This window comes from Pleurodeles waltl, chromosome 5 (assembly GCF_031143425.1).
Source record: "Pleurodeles waltl isolate 20211129_DDA chromosome 5, aPleWal1.hap1.20221129, whole genome shotgun sequence".
NCBI lineage: Eukaryota > Metazoa > Chordata > Amphibia > Caudata > Salamandridae > Pleurodeles > Pleurodeles waltl.
In genome coordinates this window covers 749,227,809-749,253,029 of record NC_090444.1, presented here as the reverse complement: position 1 = coordinate 749,253,029, position 25,221 = coordinate 749,227,809, and the positions used below count along the sequence as shown (strand labels likewise).

The 25,221-nt window shown below is 44.0% G+C and overlaps 1 protein-coding gene across 1 annotated transcript in view; it reads right to left on the bottom strand.

Moving 5' to 3' along the window:
• LOC138296010 (MAL-like protein) overlaps positions 1 to 7,538 on the bottom strand; it is a 33,372-nt gene extending 25,834 nt beyond the window's left edge. The window contains exon 1 of the mRNA XM_069234713.1: positions 7,280 to 7,538. Within this exon, the coding sequence (XP_069090814.1) occupies positions 7,280 to 7,387 (108 nt within the window). The 5' untranslated portion in view covers positions 7,388 to 7,538. The remainder of the gene's footprint in view (positions 1 to 7,279) is intronic.
• Positions 7,539 to 25,221: the final 17,683 nt, after the last annotated feature.

Sequence of the window (25,221 nt, the reverse complement as noted above, 5' to 3'; positions counted from 1 at the left end):
TGCTGTGCCACAATACTAAAGTTTGAATCTCGACCTGCACTTATATCCACCGACAATATCGACTTCCACTATACTGTGAAGGTGAGTAGCTGTAGGATTACAATAGTAGAGGGCCTATTCACAAAAGCATTTTGGAAGACCTCCATAGTACTCTTTTACGTACCCTCACATGCCTTTGTAAATTGGTCCTAAAAGATTTGAAATAGAAATAAAGAAGGACAATTCAGGAGGGCCTTCATTGCACTTTTACTTACACAGAGTTAGAGTTCTCAGAACCAATTCATTAAGGCATATAAGAGTATTAGTTCCATAAATGTCCTGACTTCATGATATAGTGGTAGTGAATATTTTGGAACTGATATATGTGCAGATTGATAATATGGACCTCGATGCTGTGATCTGCAATCCTTTGTGATTCGGGAATTCATTTTGTGTGCAGAATGGTCTTTTCTTCACACCTACGTCTGACTTTTCATACCTAGGTTTTACTTATGCATTGAGATCATTTTGAGAAATGTGCCCCTCATCTCTACAGAGAAAATTCTGTCCAGTTCAATTTGGTAAGAAACGGAGGCAGAGTCATGGGGTCTCTTAACTGTAACACCTGAAATTATTTGTAACATCAATCCGATTCTAAGCCGGCAACTCTAAGCAATTTCAGAAGACATCCTTCTTAGCAGTCTCTGCAAAACGGCCACGGGTTTTCAGAGGGGTAGGAAAGAGTAATACCTCTCTCCAGCACACACATCATTGGTGAGGTGATGTAGCGGAGTGTGCGCTGACACTGTGGTACTTATTTATACAGACATGGAAAGGGTTACATCATCCTTCCAAGGAAGGCAAGTCAGTCCAACAGACTCATGTTCAGATGGTTGTGGTGATGTATGCAGGAAGTGATATGTGCCTGCTCTGTCTCGGTGGTGGGTATGTTTTGCACTCAATGGGCTCCTCAGTGTTTAGATGCTAGTACCCATTCATGTGAGCCCAACAACAGCGGATAACTCTTCTCTAAGTAACACCCTGTTCATGGGGCATGTGTTTGGAATTTGTCATTTCCGGACAGAACTGAAGGCTGAACTCCAGCAACAGGAACGTGCTTCCTTATTTTGGGCAAACTATGCGGTAGCGTATAGATGTTTGTTAAGTGCTCTATCACTCCTGCGGAGACTCTTGACATGGTAGTACCTCTTTAAGAAATTAATTGAAGCATCAATATAAAATAATATTAGCTACTAAAAAGCGAGGGTTTGAGTTTTTATCCAACATTTCAGAGAGTTGGGCATCTCCAAATTCCTAGGGCAATATTGTTCCACACTGCTGCACTAAAACTTTTGTCATCTCACTTCTACCGCAAAAGTCTTAGGGTAGTAAGTACCATCACTGATTTGAGTGAATCTATTTACGATGAATAGTATATGAAAAATATCTGCTGGCGGAATCTGTGTCCCATGTCATGGTAGGCATGGTGTACAATGCATGCTGCCTTGCAACTGACTCTTTTTCTGAATGATGACCAATATAGTTCACATCGATAATTGGGAGCATGGCCAAACTTCTTAATTCTAAGCAAGGCCTTACGCAGCATTTTGAATATGTTGAAGTTTGGTGAACCTTTGAGAGGACACGCAAAGGAGTTTTTTTTTTAATTCTCATATAAATAGGGATATCTAATTGCTGTGGGAAGCAGGCTAATGAGGCAACACATAAATCAAATAAATTAGGGGAGAGTGGTGACCGTTGTGGATGCCACATTTGACTAAGCAGAAGTCTTATCTAAGATTAGTGATTTGAACCGCTTAGGATCTCCCAGAAAGGGAGGGAGTTTTCCATTTAAAGCATTCCTGTGGCATTACCACTTCTAACATGATTCAAAAGTAGTGTGCGATCAATTGCTTCAAACACTGCACTGAGTACTAACAGTATTACAGCAGAAGCCCCCACCATCTGAAAGTTTTCTTTAGTTATCTACTGCTCATACAATGACTGATACATTTTCCATCTGTGGCCTAAATTCCTGTTGGGCTGAATCTAGTATCTAGGGTATCTAGGATCCTGCCATTGCTTATTGTAGACACTGAGTTGCTACTAGTCTAGAAGACAGAATTGAGGAGATTAGTCCAAAGAACATTGAATCTGCAAAATAACATTTTGTTTAGAAGAGAATGGAATATATATGTTTTTTAAAAGTGGCCGGGATCTTTCCTGTCTAAAAGGCAGTGTCTGGGGGTCCACCACTATCAGGGCTATAGAGTTTCTTATTTCCTTAATTATTTTACGGTGGCTGGTATCTACAGGAAGGACAGATACAGTTTTTAGATACATCTCCTCCTTCTGCAATGCAATATGAGTTTTGTCTATGCAGAGTGAGGCATGCCACACTATAGCCTTGTAGCCAAACAAAAGTTATGAAGCAAACTCGAATCAACTACTGGATTTGAAAAAATGCTTTCCAGTGGGATTGGACACTAGATAAGAAGTCTCTGGAATGACTCGCATGTTAGAACTCCAGAAGCGAGAATCTTTGGAAAATGCTCTTTTTTTGTGGAGTTACCAACCTGAAAGCAATATTCCTGAAGATGAGTAGTGAACAGTGGAATGAGTATGACCATTGATTCTTAAAGAGGCAGGGGATATCCCTCTTTCCGTTTGTCTCATCGATCTATAAAGTTCTTGCAGTTTCTTATAAATATCTCAGCAGTGATAATCGTCTTTCCATAGACAGAGCCCTTCTCATGCTCAACCTGCCCTGCTCAACAGGAGCTGGAGCGTAAGGCTTGAGTATCACTGAAAATGAGCACCACACATGCTAATTTAACTATATATTATTGAATCCTTTCATTTGAGTCTTATATTGGAGACATGCCATTTGCTCTGTGTGTAAAAGCATGACTCTTCAGTAGGTTGAAAAACCTACAAGGTCCATATTATGCAGCAAAATGCCCACCTCTTTAACCAGCTCTTTATTCGATGGTCACCTGTCTGAACAGAAACCAATCAAGCCAGGCTCAGGCAATTCCTTTTCCCAGCAAAGTATAAAACTACAATCCGAGCAGTTGCCAGTTGTGCTACCTGGATTTGGAACATCACAGACTACATTTGCATCTCTTCTATCCTCCTCACTTTCCACTATCCTCTGCCTCTTCAAGACGCTATAGATACACATGGCTAGTAGATCCTATAGGTAACAGTCATACACCCCATTAGATTTGGAAGGTTTAGACTTTCAGCAATGGACAGATATTCTTTTTTCTGGCTGGCTGCAACCCTCAGAAATTCTTCGGTTGCTGATTCTTATATAGAAAATCTCTACTTATTGGGGAGGCATACTTATTTTTGCTCAAAATGTTGACAGTTGTCAAAATGTTCTTAGTCCAACCTTAAACTTGTGTCATCACAATTCAGTGGCCAATGCCATTATTTCTCTCTCAAGTTTTACGTACGGCCGCCTGTTCCAACCATTGCTTGTCTCATTTATAGATTGAGGAACAGATCTATGACAGTCGGCGAACACCAAGAAACCCTTAAATATGTTTATTCTACATTTATTTTCCGATTTTGTGTACCGATGAGAATATTTAATCTATTTTCCATTTTAGTATTCTGCTGAACATGCCCATCCAGGGGATCCATTTGCAGGGTAATGGTGCAGTCTTCAAACTGACAGAAGGATACCAAAACACAGCTCTGATGGCCACAGTTGGGCGAATGCCCTGAAAAATCAGATGGATGTCGGTGGGCCGTTGTTTTCTGAAGCTAGTCTCCTAAACTGGTAAAATGAGGAGGTTGTCCATTCCGCCTCAAACCTCAATGGTGATCTCGACATCATTCTCCAGGCCATGGAGTTCACCTTGACGGGGATGCAAAATAAATCCTAACCAAGTAGTGAACAAACTACTCATTTTAAGCTCTACTCAGTCAACAAGTTTATTTTCCTTCTGCACAGCGTTGTGAGGAAATGTTTAATTCAACCAAACAAAAACCAACGTATTTTTACCTATGCACATGTTGATACACGCAGGCGCACTCTTTGAACCTCTTACAAAAACTACATTCGGCGCCCCGGACCTCCTGCTTTGAAAAGGCTTTCAGAAAAGCCCTCAGATGTCTCATATCTTATTATTGGTTCACCACTTTCTATTCTTGGGGACAAAGTCAGCCCAACACAGACAATAGTCCAACACGTTCCACTCTGTATGTGTGATAACATCTATGTGTTATTCTGAAACATCTTGTTCATTAAGTCTGTTGTTTCATGACAGGCTTTCATTTAAAAAGGGCTTGGGCGAGATAATAAATGGGTGGGGAGCAGGGCATGCACTGCCAAGCAGTGTGTGCATGAAACTAGGACTTATTTGTCACTGCCCTGCCCAGCCCTACCCTTGTTTCTAAACGCAGTGGTTGAAATTCTCGTTTCTTTGCTTCTGGCATCCACAAATCACTTCTGGGTCAAAGCTGTTACTACTGCTCTGTGACACAGATAGCCCTTCCAAGGGTCTTACAATGCATGTCTATGAGTCACAAAGAGTTACTTCACTGTCAGTCATCCCCACACCTTCACAAAGTCACCGCGCCTTGAGTTTTAAGTCAAATCAATTAAGTAAAACCACTTTGTCTTTTTGGATTATTTTCCCTAGTTCACAGCATCTTTGGGTGATTTTGTTAAAGTTGTCTGCTCTTTATAAGTTTAGAAATATTATTCATTAAAAAAAATCAAAACCCCGAATCAAAAACTGGATAGTAGAAAAAAAGTCCTTGGGTAAAGATGTGAGGCTAACAACACATTTTGAGTGCTTGCGCAGAGAGCAGATCTGATTCACTGTGAGTGGTTGCGATATGGTTGAAATGCAATGGATAAAGACTTTAGAAAATTACATCTGTAACGTAGGACATTGTTGAATTGTCCATGTCAGAACCTTTTATAGCAAGTAAAAGAGTTAATGCACCAAAAGGTAATATGTATCAGTGTCAGCAGTGGGCTAGCAGGAGGAATTATAAGGCAGGTGCTAAGTGTCGGGAGCATAAATGATAATTACCATCATTAGCAGTGTCTTAAATGCTAAAGAGACTTGTTATATCCTCCGAGTGGTGCTAGCACGGCTGTTCGTTGGTATATTAGAAATACATTGTAACAAATGCCTGCTGTAACATAAAACAAGACACAACATGCCTGACTCTCTGGTTACTAACTACTAAAGTATGACTGATATCCCTAATTAGCACCCCTTTGCTAGAATTGAGTGACCTACTGATGCCTACAAGGCTCCAGAAACAACTGCTAATCACATTAATAACTTTGTTATAGTACATGAAACCATGAGGAACATTACTCAGTGCTTTGCAATCAAACCAGGCATCTGCAGAGAACGTGTCTTATGTCTTGAATCCGTACAGGGAGCTTTGCTACGGAATAAAAAGACTTTCAACTTCAGTAAATATAAATTACTTAAGTAATCTTGTTCTTGAGGAGACCACGATATAACTCAACTATTTGCATTATTTCAAAATTCCATCATCAATTTTTTAGAAGCTGGGAATTGCAAGAAACCTGCCTTTATGTCCTATCTTATTCTAAAATGTAGAATACTTACAGTACAGATTGACTTTTTCCAGCTAGGCAAGTCTATCTCAGTGGATAAGCAGTGCAGAATGCCTTACATTTCAAAGGAGTGTCCCCAGTTTGCTCAGCTTTTACCTGAGACCCAAAGCTTCAATGATACCCTTCTAAAGTTCGACAGGGTCTTCCATGTCTGGCCATTTGACAGTGTCTTTGATGCTCTCGCTGGAGTGAGGACTGGAGTCTTTATTCACCAGAATCCTCCCTGTTACGAATATTGGAATTTGAAGAGCTGCGAGAAACATATTAAGTATTTCTGAACCCCGCCAAAAAGCAGCTGATGTACATACATGAACACAACCTGCTATCTATAAGCTAGTATCCGAATGAAACACAAAGATATGTATGTGAGAATTGCTATAGCGCTACAAGCTGCCACAAACCACCTCAGAAGTTTAAAATCTCGAAGTAAGAGTTGTGCGACTAATTATGTTTGTGAAACTGCTTCCAACCAAGTGGAGTGGCAACATACATATAACACAAATAAAGTCTGAGTCATCTGTAATAGTTTGTCAGTAACTGGTGCGAACACTTTCCCAGCACAAAAAACCTAGTGAGCACAAAAAATAAAATATGAAGTGGGAAGTGTGAGGGAGGTAGTACTGAAACGGAGTTGATGTGGAATAAAAGACGAATAATTATGTGTTGAAGTATAAACACTAAAAAATACTACTGAATGAACATCAAATGAGGGCTTATTCAAGCAAAATAATCTTTCCTTTTAAAGGCTATGGGTGATACTGTATTGTAAAATGCTTGGCTTGTGATTACTTTCTTGTAAGATTTATTGCCAATCATTTTTATTTTTGTATGTTACTACTACACATAACTTATTCTTTTCCATTTCAATTTTACCTAGTATAACGTGATACAAACATGCTCAGGTCAAGAGCTATCCTTTCAGCTAATTTATTTTACTTGATGGCATCACTGTGTTAGTTTGTGATAATGTGTATCTCATGGGGATACTTGGGATGGATTACAGCTATTTGAGCACTGTCGTTACTACCTTAGCCTGTAACAACTTGAGATTCAGCTATCTATAAAAGCAGGGTGAATACTTCTGTCATCCCCATCTTGATAAATTTACTACCCAAGCATCCACCACTCCGATATCCAGTCTAGAAGTACTGTTGTTCTTTGCTACCTCTTTCTTGATATTTGATAGCCCAAGGAGTCAATGATGTGTACCTTGTAGGTCTTTTAGAATTACATTTTGTAAATAATCTTGTAATAAGCAAACCAGGTACATTTCTGGCCATTAAAACTGATAGATGGGAAGCTGATCCCCTCTTCATCTGCATAACGCCCCTTCACTGGCTTGTGGCCATCGATTAATTAAATATACCAAATATTCACACATAGATAAACCAAGGAAGCATAGATGAAGATGCACATTGAGAATAGCTCCTAAATGTGGTCTTTATCGGGTGTAAAGTCATCTAGTGCCCTACAGAATATAGTATTAGTACATTAATCAGCTGACGTATTCAGTCACCACAAAGTAAGTCTGTTTTATTAGTCGGCTAGGACCACATTTCATGGAAAATTGGCAACAGTGAGCAACAGTGGCTGGTTCGCATTTGTGTTGTTTAGTGTTCCACTGCCCACCAAACTTGAAGAAGCGCCTGGGTAAATGTATCAAAGGCATGCCTTTTTACTTACCAATTCTGGTAGAATGAAAGCATAAGGCAACCTCCTAAGAACTTCAAGCCCGCAAGGGATGTCGGGTACTTCAAAGTTGCCTGGCAGCTGGATACCTTGGGAGCCCATGTTTCCTCTCTGCGAGCTGTCAGTGCTCTTAACTCCAGTGCAGCTCTCCCGACAGTCGCGAAGAAGCTATATTGTGCTTTAGCAATGGCAGTATATATACAAGGGCACACCCACAGGGGCAGGCACTGCCAAACCTGTTCCAGCCCAGCAGGTCCTGTACACAAAACAGGCGAAAGAATATGCATCAAAGCTGTACGGCCGAGTACGATTAAACTGTATCATTCCAAGAAGGGGTTACCGTCCTCCGCCTGGGACCTTTGCTGGGCGGATATTGGAAGAGGCAGAGATGAACACCGAAAAAACTCCCAATCGAGCACGTTCCTGTCATACCTGAATAACTGAAATAACCAATTTAATGTTGTCTGCATTTTGTGAGCAAGTCCAAATTGCTACAGGTGCTGGAGACCGCAGTGACATTTCCACAAATGTATTTGAAATATGTGACCTCTCAATGTTGTGCTCTCTGGCCGAGTGCCACAATGGAATTTAGTGGAGTAGGTTTTGACACTTAAACTGTCACAACCTCCGGGGATAAGCTGTAACCTGCTCTGTTAGTTAGCAGTGTTTTGGGGAATGCATTTGACCACCCTACACCTTGTGGTTCCTTTAGTTTAGAGAATATATAGTTTACTGTCATACTGTCACCACCTCTCCTGACCCTCATCAAATTTGATGTAAATTAAAATGGCATCATATTTGAGCTCTTTAATTATGTTCTCCAGTAACCATTTCATGTTATCTCACTATGGCCCAGATTTAAGAAAAGTGGCTCTTCATGTCACGAAACACCACTTTTCTTGTGCCCCATTGCGCCCCCATCCACTAAAGCTACCATGTGTGCGCCATATTTAACATAAGGCGCACCATGGCACAGGTTAGGGACAATAGCATCATCATTTTTGATGCCATTGTTGTACTTTGCAGGATTAGTGCCATAAATGTGGGCACTAATCCTGCAGAGTACATAGAGGCTCATTAAAAATAATGGTGTGACTCCTTTTAACACCTGCTGTGCAGGCGTTACAAATGCCACTAAAAATGGCACAGCGGAAACTCAAAGATTCCACTGCGCCCTTTTTTGGCAGGGCCTCTAACGGGGGAATGTCCCCTTGCATACATTATGCCTGGCACATGGAGCAAGGGTGTACAAAGTGGCACAATGCAAGCATTGCACCACTTTGTAAATATGGCGTGGCGTTTTTGCCACTCTATCACCACATTAACGTAAAAAAATGACAATAATGTGGAGATAGTTGGCACTAGGCCCTTCTTAAATTTGGGCCTATATATTTTTTCAGTGTTTAATAGTAACAAAACCTACTTTAGACTGGAATATAAACATAAAATATGTTGGTCAAGCTTGCCCCCAAGCCCATGCAGTCCAGGCGCAACCAAGAACTACCATAGATGAGAGCCAGGAAGCTGGCTTATGTAGCCCCACTGGCTGTCTGGCTAGACAGCACAAGAAGGCCTGCCTTGAAGGTGGTTGTGTAGGTTGAGACTCTAGGTAAAGTGCAACGCAATTAACACAGTTACAATTAAAGGGTGAATGTCCAGCCAGTGTTATCAGAACAAAACTCATTAATATATCAAAATGTGAAACACGTAATGGCTATGCCTCTGTACTTGAGGTTGACATAACATTCCAAAACAAAACCCACTCTTACAGTGTCAGTAGCTTTGCTCCCTTGTACCAATTTACCTGCGCACCTTGGAAAATATTGTACAAAATTCTCAATTTGATTTGACCAAGTTTGTTGCACATTGGCCAAGGGAGAAGGAGGGTCAAAGTTACGAGAAGGGCCACATACAAAATCCTATTTCCAATTAACATCGGAATACCGTTAGTATTTTTTTTGTGCAAAAATTAGAAAAATTGGTACATGCATCAACATTCACAGGGATAGAGTTGTAAAATAACACATTGTGCCTATTTAAAGTTGGTGCAGGCCTGGCTTTAGGGCAGTGCGACCGATGCACTACCCTGACACCACCCTCAGAGGGACACTCATTTACAGCCCCCCGGCCCCCTGACAGCAGGTCAGCAACTCCATCACCGACGTCATCAGCACGCATGGTCTCACATCCACAGAATACATACTCCTCGGGGACCTGAACTTCCACCTCAAAAACACCAACGACAACAACTCTTCCACCCCGCTTTACAACCTCGCCAACCTCGGCCTCAAGCAGCTCGTCACGACACCCACCCACTCCGCAGGACACATGCTCCACCCTATTTGCTCCGCCAACAAACACATCTCCTTCAGCCACACCATCGAAAACCACGGGACCGACCATTGCTGCATCCACTTCTCCTTCAAGAAACTCACAACACACCATCACCCGCAATGGATTTCCCACTGCAGATGGAACAAGGTCACTGAAGACCAACTAATCACTACCATCTCCCAGAACCCACCTATCGACACCACCAACACTGACACAGCAACCCGCAACCTCAGGCAATGGATCGACGACTGTCCCAACACTCTTGCCCGATCAAGAATCCCTCCAATAGACGCACCGATAGAAAGGCCTTCTGGTTCACCGCCGACCTCCAAGAATCTAAGCAATCATGCCAAAGACTCGAAAAGAAGTGGCGCCAAGATCAAACACTGGACAACCACACAGTCTTCAAGAACGCCATCCTCGGACACCACCAACTCATCCGAACTGCCAAGAGAACCGCCTTCAAAGAACGCATCAACAACAATGCACACAGCCACAAGGAGCAACTCAACATCATAAAGGAGCTCTCCAACCCTGTCTTCAACGTCAACGACATCCCGCCATCACAAGACCTTTGCAACTCCCTAGCCCCCTTCTTCTACCGCAAGATCGCAGACATCCATGGCAGCTTCAGTACTCAGACCCCCTGTCAACCACCAATACCACAGGCTCACCACCCACCAGCCTCCTGCTCTCCTGGACCCATCTCAACGATGACACCTTCGAAATCATGAACACCATTTACTCGGGCTCACCCCTGCCCTCACCCCAACTCCGGAAGATCATCAACAGTTCCTTTGAGACTGCCACCTTCCGGGACAGCTGGAAACACATCGAGATCAACGCCCTCCTCAAGAAACCCAAGGCGGACCCAGAGGACCTCAAGAACTTCCGGCCCATCTCCCTGCTCCACTTTCCGACAAAAGTCATAGAGAAAATTATCAACAAACAACTGACCTATTTCCTCGAGGACAACAACACTTTGGACCCATTCCAATCCAGATTCCGCAGCAACCACAGCACCGAAACCGCCCTCATCACTGCCACCGATGATATCAGGACCATACTGGATACCGGCGAAGCCACGGCTCTCATCCTCCTGGACCTCTCAGCCGCATTTGACATCGTCTGCCACCACACCCTACGCACACGCCTCAATGACGCAGGAATCCATGACAGAGCCCTGGACTGGATCACCTCCTTCCTCACCAGCAGAACTCAGAGAGCCCGCCTCCCTCCATTCCGATCTGCAGCCACCAAAATCATCTGCGGCGTACCCCAGGGTTCATCCCCCAGCCTGACCCTCTTTAACATCTACATGGCTCCGCTCACTAACATCGCCTATCTCGCAACCTCAACATCATCTCATATGCAGATGACACCCAGCAGATCCCCTCCCTCACCAATGTACCCCGCAAACACCAAGACCAACCTCCCCAAAGGAATGAAGGCCATCGCCGAATGTATGAAGAACAGCTGCCTGAACCTCAATTCTGACAAGACTGAGGTCCTCGTCTTCGGCTCCACCCCCCAGCATGGGACGACTCCTGGTGGCCTGCCACACTGGGAACTGCAACGACACCCACCGACCATGCATGCAACCTGGGATTCATCCTGGACTTTTCACTATCAATGACCGAGCAAGTCAACGCCCTCTCCTCCTCCTGCTTCAACACCATCTGCATGCTTCAGAAGATCTACAAATGGATCCCCTCAGAAACCAGAAGAACAGTCACCCAAGACCTTGTGAGCAACAAGCTGGACTACAGCAATGCCCTCTACGCAGGAACCACGGCCAAACTCCAGAAAAGACTGCAACACATCCAGAACGCCTATGTACACCTTATCCTGGACATCCACCACCACTGACACATCACAAGCCATCTGAAAGACCTACACTGGCTCCCCATCAACAAGCGAATCACGTTCAAACTCCTCACCAACGCTCACAAGGTACTACACAACACCGGACCAGAATATCTCAACAGACAGCTCTCCTTCTACACACCAACCGGACAGCTTCACTCCGCCGACCTTGCCCTCGCCACCGTCCCACGCATCCACAGAACAACCGCTGCCAGCAGATAGTTCTCCCACCTCGCCGTCAACACGTGGAACACTCTTCCCGCCCACTTGCTTCAGGCTAAGGACCTACTTACCTTTAGGAGACAGCTCAAGACATGACTGTTTGAGCAGTAGCAGCCCCCCTCCTCACCGCCTAGAAACACTCACGGGCGAGTAGTGCGCTTTACAAGTTCTCTGATTGATTGATTGATGCAGTCGCACCTGGCGCTGGTTTGGGTGAGGTTGTGGTGTATAAATATAATGTATGGGTTTGAAAGCAGTGAACTTGTCCAGCAGTCTCCAGGCCACAATAAAAATGTCAAAATAATATAATGTTACTGTTGACTGGCTGTTTTTACTCATCATAAAGCAGCACAGAGGGATAATGTGCCTGCTTAAAAGAAGGTGTGCATGCAGATCACAAAACTGTGTGAGTGAACTATGAGTAGCGCTTTAAAAAGATGAAATGTACGTCAGAGAGGGGCTATGGAAGCGAAATTGCACCATTCGAGAGCGGTAGTGCGGGTATGTGGAGATGGAGGTTGGGGTGGGAGGGTGCCAAATAAGACTGTCGCGCTGGGCGCCACCAAAGCTAACCTCGCTCTGGGTTGGTGTATTCTCATTTAGACATTTCGAAATAGCATTCCAAAGTAGAAGTGGCCAGTGCACAGATATGCGTCATGTCTTTATGCGTTAATTCTTCGAGAACATCATGAGCGCTTGAAAAAAAGCAAACAAGTGTTGTGATTGTCAGAAGTTTCTCAATATCTGCTAACAAATAGAAATTATACAAATGATGTGTTGGAATGCCTATGAAACATTTCATAGGGCATTCACCTTGTTTCTCTCATCTCGCAAACACCAAGATAGGATCAAAGGAATCAAACAGGGAAACCACAGAAATGAGTTATTACACCCTCAAAAATCTTGCTACAATTTTAAAACTAGGTCAAGCATAGAAAAAACATCTCTTTCTGAGAGATGATAATTCTGTGGTATAAACAGTGGGATAGGAAGAGATTAAAAAATGAAAAGGTCCTTCCTACCCATCTACCCAGCATAGAAATGTGTAAAGGGGCTTAAAATGCAAGCCCCCTTTACAAAACAGTCGGAGTGTGAAAGCAGTGTTCCACTGCCTTACCAACAGACCAAGGAGTATTTAATTGCCATTTTTTACTTCTCACAGCCCCGTCTTACTCAAGGATCAGAGGTTCTTCGCTTTTTCTTCATCGGTCCTGCCTAAGAGCTTTGAAAGGTTAACTTCCACCCTGCAGGTCATCATCTTTGTTAGGGCTTTTCCGTGTGCTTATTGTTCTTCTCTCTGGAAGCATCTAATAATTCCTGCCACAGGGAATCCTCCCACTGCTTTTTAGCATAAGACAAAGTTGCTTTGTATAGGGACCTGGCTTGTTTAATTTCCCCCTGGGAACCAGACATTACTGCAACTCTTAACCCAGACTTAGCCTTTGAGCACCTCTCATCAAACCATCCCTTGCTTGCCCCTTTCCCTTCATGTGTCTTTGACCGCCTTGTTTTATAAAAAAAAGACCGTAGTTGGGTATACATGTTGTCATGTATTTTGAGAATCGGAATATTCCCCACTGCCTGGTCTTCATACTCTGCCAAATTATTTTAAAAAATCTGATATATTGCTCTGATATGATGAGGGTTGGACACCACTTTTGGCCATGTAATCTTGGTGAATTTGTTATTCCAACAAGATGGCGGAATGATTGTGACATGGTTATTAAGTGTTCTCCTGAACGTTTCTCCAGAAAGAGTAAGGAGCAAGGGGAAATGGTCACTGTCACATCTTACTTCTATTTTCATATCTACCAATTGGGGCCACAACCTAACATCGACCAAGAAGTAATCAATAGTGCTTGTCGACATGCCCCTTTTAAAAGTAGGTGCGCTGTTCATATCAGATGGAGTTCTACCGTTACAGGCCCTAAGGCCATGATTTAAACATAATGTGGCTAATTGCATGGCCACCCGAGATTTTTTGCAAGGCTGGGTAATAGATAGTTGTGGGATCCCCCACTGCTCATCTTCTTCATCAGTTAAACCACTTGTGAGAATAGAAGGCTCGAAGGTACAGTTAAAATCTCCAGCTATGATTAGAATAGTTGAGGGGTGGAGGCTGCCTACAAATTCAGACAGAATAGCCAGGGTATGGGACTCGGAGCCATTTGGGACCGATCGTATATAAGCATTAACAATAACAATTGATAATCTTCTGTTAAACGTAATACACATGGCTTTTAGATCTACAGAATCAATTCCCAAAAGCTTGTAGTCACACTGCAAATTCTTGTTAACAAGTAATAAGAGCCCACCTTTTGCCCGGCCCCTCCCCTTCTCTGGAGGTATAGCAGGTGCACTAAATGAGAGAAATCCATCTATGTTGGTGGCATCCTCCGCCCAAGTTTCCTGAAACAAACATATGTCTGTTTTTTTAATAAAAGAGGCCCATTCACCATCATCTAGTTTCTTTGCCAGGCCGGCAACATTTCATGACATAAGTTCTAATGTACATTTATCTTGGTTTGTCACCACGGGTGTGCATCCAGCGTCTACCACACTCGAATCAGTACTACAAGTGTTTGGTGATAATGTTTTGTCATCCCCCGTAAAATGTAAGGCCTTGGAGCTGGCCGTCACATTAGTTACTAGTTCAGTAGTCAGTCATACAGGATTGGGCAACAGCCTGGGATTAACTTCCTTTCGTGCAGCACCTCCGCGGGAATTAGTTAAACCATCAGATCCTGCCAGTCCCATGGCTTGTCCAGTATTTTGTGGGTGTAACATGAGTCTAATTCCCTCCCTGGTTGTTGCATATTCCAAGTGGGTACGACGATCAAAATCCATTAATTGTGTCACCATATACTTGTCTTCAAAATAGATAGTTATTATGTCAAGATTGGTCCCTGTGATGCTGCTTCTCTTGGCCGATATTATGTCAGAACGAATAACAGAGAGACAACTTCGTCGGGAACGTATCCAATGTATGACTTTGTTGATCAAGGAAGCTTGATTCTCAGCTAACCCTGGCGATAGTTTTGGAACATTAGTCAAATAGATTTTATTTGTTCCCTGACTTATAAACAGGTCCTGTTCTTTATTAACTATACTCTCAGTATTGTATCGGGAGAGAGTGATGTTGTTAGAGGGAGTCTTATGTGACTTGTTGGGGGGTTGTGTAAGGCTGGAATCTTGGACAGTTTCCGGTGGGTCGGATTTGCTAGTCCTACCTCTGGCCCTGTCACGAATAAGATTACTTGACCAACTACCTTGACGGTCTCTGTGCCTAGGTACATTTGTAGACCTCCTGGGTCTCATGTTGTCGATATTGGGATCACAACGGTAGTCTTCCCTCCCTAGAAGAGCTGCCCCCCTTCTAGTGGGGAGACAACAATTGTCCCTTAGCTCCGTCCCCATTGGTGGGGCAGATAATGGGAAGGCTTCTTCCCCCCTGACCTCCCCACAGACTTTACAAAGTCCAGCACAAGCACGATTGCTCTTCATAAGATCTATTAATACTAAAACCAGTCCCTTAACTTCATCAACTCTCTGGAGAACTGTAGCCAGGTTGTCTCTACTAGCTGCTGGTTCTTTGCCTTCTGGCTCGAGCTGGGGGATCGGTGAAATAACACTAGGGTTGGGTTTTCCAACTACTGACTTGCACTTGGGCACACTCGTGGGCACGGGCGAGTCCTCTATTACCAATAGAGGTTCAAAACGATTAGTACAGAATAGGCTAGGGACCACCTTGATCACCGGAGTCAATGGTAGAAGGGTTGGTGTATGTGGTACGTGTGGGAGACCCAGCTGGGATACTGGAGAACTCGCTATGTTATAAGTGGGTAGCGGTAGGGGGCCCTTGCAATTATGCGGGCCCCCGTCTCCATCTACCCCTATTATAGTATCTGTAGGATCCCTTGACCCCTTCTTTTTAAATAACTCTGGGATTTTCCTATCGTTGGGGGGGCCTCTCTTTAAATTAGTTGCCCCTAGAGTTGTTTGTGTACCTAACATAGACTCAACTTCTTTAACTAGGAGATCTATTTCATCCAATGGGTTTAACCCATTGGGTATAGCTGGATTCAAAGGTCTACTTGGGCGTTTTTTTGCGATTTTAGTACCCTTGGATTGTGCTGGTAAATCTATAGCCTTCCTTTTCCCCATATTGGGAAGATGCCCGCAATGGGGTAGCTTAGAGGAGGAATTAATGGGGGAAGGGCTGAGTGAAGAATAGGCTTCTCAATTTAGGAATAGTAGGATGGTGCTATAATCTGTACTCTCTTAAACAACTCTTAGATAACAAGTAATTCTCTTACTACAGGTGAAAGAGATGGGGCCCAGCCCAGCCTCCTCCGGTCTCTGACGGGCTAAGGACGGGCCCGCGCGCGTCCCGCGCTGCGGGAGCGCGAAGATAATTTAAAGGGCTCCTGCCCTGTTGCGTGACTCTCCTCCCGGCCTCCCGGCTGTGACAGCGCTACCCGCGACGGCGGGAGCGCGAAGATAATTTAAAGGGCTCCTGCCCTGTTGCGTGACTCTCCTCCCGGCCTCCCGGCTGTGACAGCGCTACCCGCGACGGCGGGAGCGCGAAGATAATTTAAAGGGCTCCTGCCCTGTTGCGTGACTCTCCTCCCGGCTGTGACAGCGCTACCCCATTTTCCGTGTGCATAATGCAATATTCGATGGGTCGAGGTTCGTAGCTGAGCTTGGTTAACAAATAAAAATACTTTCAATAATATGTAAAACACATTAGGCTCCACAAGAAAGACAGAGCATATTTAAGTTTCAAACCATAAGTGTTTATTAAAATTAATTTGTTTACAGAAGGCAAAAATCAATCAGATTAGTGTCAAATTAAAATCAAAATGCATATCCATTAAGAGACACTCTTGGGCTGAGCTTGTTGCCTAGACTAAATTCTCCATAATTCCCCGTGCCAAAGGAGAAGGATGGGCCGTGGAGGAAGTGATTTAATGTGTGTGATGGCCTCCCACCCGCAGGACGCCTGCGGGACTCGCCTGGGCACTGCCCAGGCAAAGACAAGGTCAAAACAGGGTGAATAGTGGGCCCATCTGCGCCCAGAAAAGGCTGGGCTGGGCCACCACCCTTAATTCTTTGGTACAAGCTCTCCAAGGAAGGTATCTTACTGCACATTGACAACGGAAAAGAGAAAAACCTGTAATGGGAAAGGGGGATCCAAGTGCCCCAAATTACTCTATCCATTACCAATTACCTTACCTATGTTACTGGGGTAATTAACACAGAACTAGATATGGTGGAGGAAGGAATAGACGTACTGCAGTGTCAATCTACGGCTTTGTCAACGGCTCTGTTAGTTAACACTGTTGTTGAAGGTGCAAACCTAACTCATGAGGGAAATATCCTTCCCAATGGCAGCAGCGCCACCATTTCAACAAGAAGGAAATCTAGGGACAGATTTAAGAAAAGGTGTGCTGTACAAAGTGTAGCGCCACTTTCATTGAACCACTTAGCGCCACCCTAACTCCACCATGTGTGCGCCGTATTTAAAATACGGCACCCCATGGCGCAAGGTAGGGGACAATAGAATTTTTGACGCTATTGATGCACTGTTCAGGATTAGCGCCAACATTTCGCAGCTAATCCTGAACAGTACATTGGGACCCATTGTAATCAATGGTGTGCCCATCTTGAAGCCTGTCCTGAGGGGGAATGCCACTCTTGCATACATCATGCCTGGTAGAAACATAATATCGTGCAAGGGGTTACAAAGTAGCGCAATGCATGTGTTGAGCCACTTTGTAAATTTGGCACGCTGATTTTGGCCTCATTGGGTAACATTAGCGTAAACAAAGAAGGCTAATTTGGTGCAAGGATGCGCTAGGCCCTCTTAAATCTTGGCCCTAGTATTTTACAAAATGTTAGTGTTAGTAATGATCTCTAGTTGGAAAACATTGAGCCTTGCACGGCCAACACCAATCTTCCACCCTCCAAGTGGAAAAGAAAAGTCACTCACGCTAAATTAGCCAAGAATAAAAGAGCGCCCCCCCCAAAGAGGGGTGACTTTCTTAATATGTTTTAAGTAACGAAAGTCCATAATGCCGGTGAAAGGTGGGGGGGTGCTTTCAACGGAATAAGGTCAATCCTCTTGTTGTGCTTTTCTTTATAATTTTTGTATATTTAAAAAAAGAAAAATTGGAAAGTAGGTTAAATGATTTCTGTGCAAATATGCAGGGCTGAATGGATAGAATTGAGGAAAAACTTAATCAAAAAAGGTTACCTAAGCAGAGCCATCAGAGTAATAGCGTTCCAAAGAAACTTAAAATCCTGGCTTAAAAGAAACAAAGTCCACACTCCTGACGATTCTGAAAGCTGAATTAATTACTAATGATTTTTATTTGATATGGGTGAAGAATTTGCATGGAATTAAGTTAACAGAGAAAATAATGTGCATTTTGGAAAATGTGCCCACTTGAGTGGCCGTCATCAATACTGTAATGATATTTGTGTTTTGACCACTGACTCCATGTTGTACGTAGCCTAGCAGCAGAACGTCACATTAGTGACCACCAGCTTCATTTTGCCTATTGACTTCATTTCAGGCTTAACTTAGCGTTAGCCACTGCCATGTTAGAAGTGCAGAAGCGTCAAGTATTTTTCTGTGCACAGCATCTTATTCAACGTGTTTTTCGCTCATGTTTTTACTCTACGTGTCAGCGTGTTCTTTCTCATCAAGGGCTAAGGAATAACATGGGGGAGGTAGAGAGATAAGTATGTACTAGGATGATGTATATGGTACACCAGGGAACATTTTCGTTTTGGAAGAGCACCTTGGGATCCTGGCCAGTTCCAACGTATTCCTTTCAAAACTTACCTGAAGTAGCCAGCATTTGTATACAACAACTTGCGGAGCAAGAGGAAGAGGGGTTTTCTAGAATTCTCCTCTCTGGCTTATTTATGATATATAAGAGACTGAAACTGGATTGACCATAAAGTGAATCAGACTTCTGGCAGGATCGGGATATTGATGCCTGTCAATTTTCCCATAGGAGTAGATCTCTTTCTCTTCACAGTTGGGGTCAACGTTGAGTAGCATGTAACAGTCCAGGGACAATATGCAAATTGAAGTATGTGGAAAAAACAAGGAAGGACAAGGATGCACCTGGGGTGCTAGGCTATGAAACTACCTGACTCTGGGGAGAGCGATACTCCCTTTGAAAAACTGCTTTTGGCCTGTTATTGGTCTCTAGTGGAAACTGAGCAAATAACATTGGGTCATAAAGTAATTCTGAGACCTGAGATTCCAATAATGCAGTGGGTGATGAGTTCACCTAAATCTCACTGTATATGACATGCACAAGAAGCTAGTATCATACGCTGGAAATGGTACATACAAGATAGGGCTCACATAGGACCAGCAGGCACTGCAGCTCTACATGAACAGGTGTCACAAGCCCCTGCTCTGGATAAGGAGAGGGTGCAGGAGTTACCACAGGTAAAAGAGTCACCAGTGAGATGGGGTACACCATTTGAATCCTTGTCCCCTGAGGATAGGAAGCATGGTGCTTTCAACGAATGAATCAACATTATAAAAATATGTTCATTCACATGGCTTGTCATCATTTGGTGACTGCTGCCAGTCACATTAAGCATGTTAAGTTGCTAGTCGGCTGGTTATTCTCATGTGGGAACCTCACTTTTACCTACGTCCCAGCTAACATAACTGGTGGACCATTTACCTTTACACGATTAGGATTCATGATGTTTCTATCTAACTCTATACGTACTCGTTATCCTAGAGACACTATTCAATTAAGTGAAGACTGTGATTCAGACATTCAATTATTATCCCAATCAGAATATATAAGCTTTCCCGTGAGGGCAGACCTCTTTCTCTTCACGGTCCATCTTAAGGTCAATGACCTGTTGCGGGCAGGATGAGGCAGGATGAGGCTAATTCAACTGTGCCCCATTGTGATTCATTTTCATTCTTATTATCTGCTTTGCATTGTGTATGAATATATATATATATATATATATATATATATATATATATATATATATATATATATATCTGTATCTTTTGCATACATATTTGCTGTTTTAGAATATTCTTTGTACATATTTTTATTACCATTCTCAAACGTGCACTTTCAGTTGTACTGACCTTTCTTTAGGAGCCTTGCAGAGTGGTTTAATAAATGTATTTCTTAGACTAAGAGTTGCATACCAGAGATTCTTTTCAGTGTGTGTATGTTTCATCTTGGTCTGTAGTGAAGCAAAGAAAAACCTTTTATTAAATGCATATTATTATAAGCCTTAAGATAGCGAGGTTTGGGTCTAGTCTGCACAGCCTCATATTAAGCTGCATTGATTAATAAAATAGTGGGAATTGTACGTTGAGATTTGATATTTCTATTGTTCATACTGTGCTGGCCAAACATTTTGCAGACGTCTTTAACTTTCTCATGAGAACTGCCTGTTAGAATGTCTTCTATTAGAAGTCGCAACTTTGTAGAGTTTGATGCGTGAGACAGCGATGTTCCCAGGAACCAACAATGGATGCACTGACTAGAGTATGGATGGCAACAAGATAGTTACCTGACAATGGGAACAGGAAAAGAGGAGCCAATCATCAACATATGAAAGACAGTTTAGTTATATTTTCGATTTGGGTTTTTATTTTTATTGGACTAACTGTGAACATACAATTTTCTGACCAATGAGAGTGGGAAGTTCTTTCGGAGATTCTAACTTAGCTTGAGGGCACAGAGGAGAGGCGCTTTTCTATTTTGACTTTCCAATAGTGTTTTTCTGTTTGAGGAGATGAACAGTTACTGATGACTTCTTTTCTATCTGTAACATTATTGTCTAAGTTTCTAATGCTGAATACTGATCCCTTAGTTATTGTTCCTTAAGTGGCTAAGATAGTTTGAGTCCCCGTCTCTGAACCATGCCCTTCAGCTGCCTGTTGCTGAAGTTGACCAGACGGATGTCCAACTGACGAAGAGAATCGCTGCTTGCTGATCTTCACTGAGGAGATTTATAACAAAATACTATTGTCCTTGTTATGGATTTGTTCTTTGTTTTTAGGTACCAACCGCTATTTTGATGGAGCCATAGTTAGATGTTTTCCAAATTAACTTTGACTAAAATTTTTTAGCGTGAAGCCCAAACATGCCATTCTAATCTAAAGGTTACTTAAGGAGCCCTGGGAAGTATTAACTTGTGATTAACAAAGAATTGATGTTGTTCACCTGTCGAATCTAGATGTATGTTATTTCTACTGCACAGATATTCTTGCTCGTAATTTGTACTGTGATTATTGAATGTCTAATTGCTAATGGTTTAGTTAAATTGAGATTCTTTAGAAGATTTGGTCAATCACTGTTATTCATGTATGTTTATCAGTTGGTGTTTAGATTAATTTACATGATATTTGTGTTGTTAATATAGGGAAATAAACATTCTAACTTTTACTAAAAGGTGTAGTTATTCATGGCAAAATGAGTCATGGTGCATGAAGATTACTGACTCCAGATGAAATGTTTGTTAAATGATTATGTTGAAGCAATTGATATTTCTAGGTGAAGTTTCTAGTGGATTAAAGGTCCATCAAACCTCTAGTACGTCCCCTTATAAATTAAATTATAAAAGACCAAATAAGGCCAGACGTGCTCACAGTTATTGGTAGCCGAGTTGGATGGTTAGTCTCCTTGTGAGGCCACTAGAGATGGTTGGTTGGTCCCACTAGAGATGAATGGTTAGTCTCCTTAAGAGGCCACCATAAGGTCCTTTTTCTCTTCAGTTCTTGGTAACAAAATCGGATTGTGCGTCTACTTAAGAGACCACTAAGATGCCCCAGATAAAAAGGCTATAGTTTGCAGATTTGGTAATACAAGTGAAAGATTATGGCACTCATTATGACATTGGCGGTAAATCCCGCTTACAGCCACTGTGACGGCCGCAAACATACTGCCGCAGTGGCGAATATCCGTTCCCCATATTATGACACACACACACCAATCTGACAGAATACTGCCACAGACACAATTCCGGTCAGTGCTAAAGTGGTGATACCAGCACCTATACCGTTATGCCAACAAAACGCCCACCACATTATGACCCACAAATCACCACTGCGGCCATTCAATTGCGGTAAACCATTGGCGGTACATACCGCCGCGTTCAAAATGGACACCCACATACAAAACAACACTACAATGGCCAAAACCGAAATCACTCACCTGACTCTCATACACACACCACTCCCACCCACCCACAGCACTATAAAACACACACCCACATTACCCACAACCCTTTACGTACAATAATTACTGCCAGGAGATTGATACGAACAGCACAGAGACAACTAGACACACACACCACACACACCCATACAACCCTCACACACCCCACATCACACATCCCACCACATTTCTCAACATACTCTCACCAACACACACCACACAACACCCACTTCGCCACAAAGGCACCCTGTTTCACTGATGAGAAGTTAAGGGTCATGGTGGAGGAAACTGTCATGATAGAGCCACAGCTGTATGGAGCACAGGTACAGCAAATATCCATTGAAAGGAAGATGGAGCTATAGCGGAGAATCGTGGACAGGGTGAACGCTGTGGGACAGCACCCAAGAAAAAGGGACAACATCAGGAAGAGGTGGAACGACCTACGGGGTAAGGTACGTTCCGTGGCAGCAAGGCACCAGCTCACCATACAGAGGACTGGAAGTGGACCACCAGGTCCTCCCCCACAGCTCACAGCATGGGAGGAGCAAGTCTTGGCATTACTGCATCCAGAGGAACTCGCTGGAGTAGCCGGAGGGCTGGACACTGGTGAGTCAAGATTTACTACTTATCACCCCGTACCTGCATGCCATCACACCCCCACACCCTCACTCCCATCACTCCATCCCACACACTGCACCTACACATATGACTAACCCCAATGCCAAATCCTACATGTTATACAAATGCATGGACAGCACCCCAGCCCTGCATGGACACCAATTACTAAAGCATGCACAGCATAGGGAAACTAACAATCACACAATACATCATCATACACAAACAAAGGTGGCAGGGCAACAGCAACAATAGAGGGGAAGCCAGGGATGTTCAATATGTCACAGACATGAAGCATAATAAATCAATTACATCCCGACTGGTGCCCCCAACCAATCCCAGCGAAGAGGAGGTGCCACAAGTATCTAGTCCCCCAACAGAATATGCTCCCAGTGATGACAGTAACTCTGGACTTTAGGATCTGGACCAACAACCTGGCCCAAAAGGGACCACTGGACAGTCAGTTGCCCCAGCCCACTCACGGTCCACCACAGAGCCTTCCCCATCAGGATCCAACACCACAGCACCCACCCAGTGTACCCAAACCTCTGTCCCCAGGACACGTCAATCAGCAGTGTGCCCACCTGTACAGGGACTCTAGGCCACACCTCACCCCCAAGACAATCAGGGACCTAGGGTCAGTGGCAGTGGGCACACCGTTCAAGGGACAGAGGCACAGGCCATCAGGGACACTGGGAGGACCGCTGTGCGCCAGGGGGAGGACAGGCCCAGGGAACCGACTCTCCAGGAGGCACTCACCGAGATCCTGGGAGCTACCAACATTCCCAGGACACAATGGGCCAGATCCTTGACAATGTGCAGGAGAACAGGAGGCTGGAGGAGGAACAGTATCAGGGGATCAGGGAGGACTTGCAGGCCATCAACACCATCTTGATCTCCATAGCAGGGGTGCTGGCAGACATGGCCAACATCATGAGGGAAGCAACAGCACACCAGCGGGCCCCTACCACTAGCCAGTCCATTGACCAGCCCTGCAGCTAGTGGGCAGGAGGTCCTGCCACAAGACCCACAGGCCACTAGCACCCCTCCCCCTGTAGAAGGTGAACCACTGACCAAACGTTCCCTGCGACCCAGACAGAAGCCAGAGAAGCTTGCTAAGACCACCACCAGGAAATGAGCCTCTCCTGATTGTCCCCCTTGTGTCCCACCCTGTCACCTTGTCCACTTTGAACTGCATTTGCTCCCCTTACTATGGCCCCTTGGACACTAGACCTGTGCTACAAACAGATTGGAAAACACCCTGGACTTTTCTCTATCATCACCCCATTCCATTGCACTTTTCCCTCAATTTCATAGCACTACAATAAACACCTTTGAACACAACTTGGCTACTAGTATTTTATGTATTGAAAATGTGAATTTATGGAAACAGTCACATCTAGTGCAAATGATCTGAACACTGTGAGAGCATAGAAATAATGCCCAGTAGTTGTCTGTACTCATCACATCAGTACACAGTTGTTCTCTCACCAACATATATAAAATGACAAGCCATAGGTGACAGTAAATTGAGATGCAATGGAAGTTAATGCCATCATGCTACACCCACACAGAAAACATCAATATTCAGAGGAGTGGTCATTTCCACTGTCTCAACTGTGCATCTTTGGAAGTATAGACGTATAACTGAAGTTCGGTTGTCCTCATCCTCATTCTCTGCCTCCTGATTTTCACTGTCCTCAGGGTCCACTGCTGCCACAGGGGCATCTCCAGTCTCCTCCTCCTGCAGAAAAGGTACATGCTGTCTGAGGGCCAGGTTGTGCAACATGCAGCATGCCACTACTATCTGGCAGACATTCCCGGGTGAGTAGCACAGGGATCCAACTGTCAGATGGAGGCACTGAACCTGGCCTTCAGAAGGTCGAAGGTCGAAGGTCCTCTCGATGAGCCTTCTGGTTTGCCCATGTGCTTCATTATAACATTCCTTAGCCCCTGTCCTGACATTCCTCACAGGGGTCAGCAGCCACGATAGGTTTGGGTAGCCAGAGTCACCTGCAAGTATTGAGGGACAACATTTAGCCTCACACATTGCTATGGGGATGACACCTGAGGGAATACACTAACATACAGTGGGTGGGGATGATGGCTCACCTATTAGCCACACCCTGTGTCTCTGTAGTCGGGCCATCACATTTGGGATGCTGCTATTCCTCAGAACAAAGGCGTCATGCACTGACCCAGAAAACTTAGCATTGACGTGGGAGATGTACTGGTCCACCAAGCACACCATTTGCACATTCAGCGAGTGGAAACTCTTACGATTCTGAAACACCTGTTCATTCTGGTGGGGGGGGACTAACGCAATACATGTCCCATCAATCGCCCCAACAATATTGGGGATTTTGTCCTATTTCATAGATTCCGACCTTCAAATTGACCAGATGTTCCACCTGGGGGGAAAGCTATGTAGTTGCACGTGTGTTTCACCAGGGCAGACAAAACTCTTACCAGCACGAGTGAGAACATTGGCTGTGACATTCCTGCTGCCAAGCACACTGTCACTTGGAAAGAACCAGTTGCCAGGAAATGGAGCACTGATAGCACGTGCACAAGAGGGGGGAATCCCAGTGGGATAACCGATAGCTAATATCAGGTCAGGCTACAATTGGGCACACAGCTCTGTGATTGTGTCCCTGTCCAGTTTATAGGTGA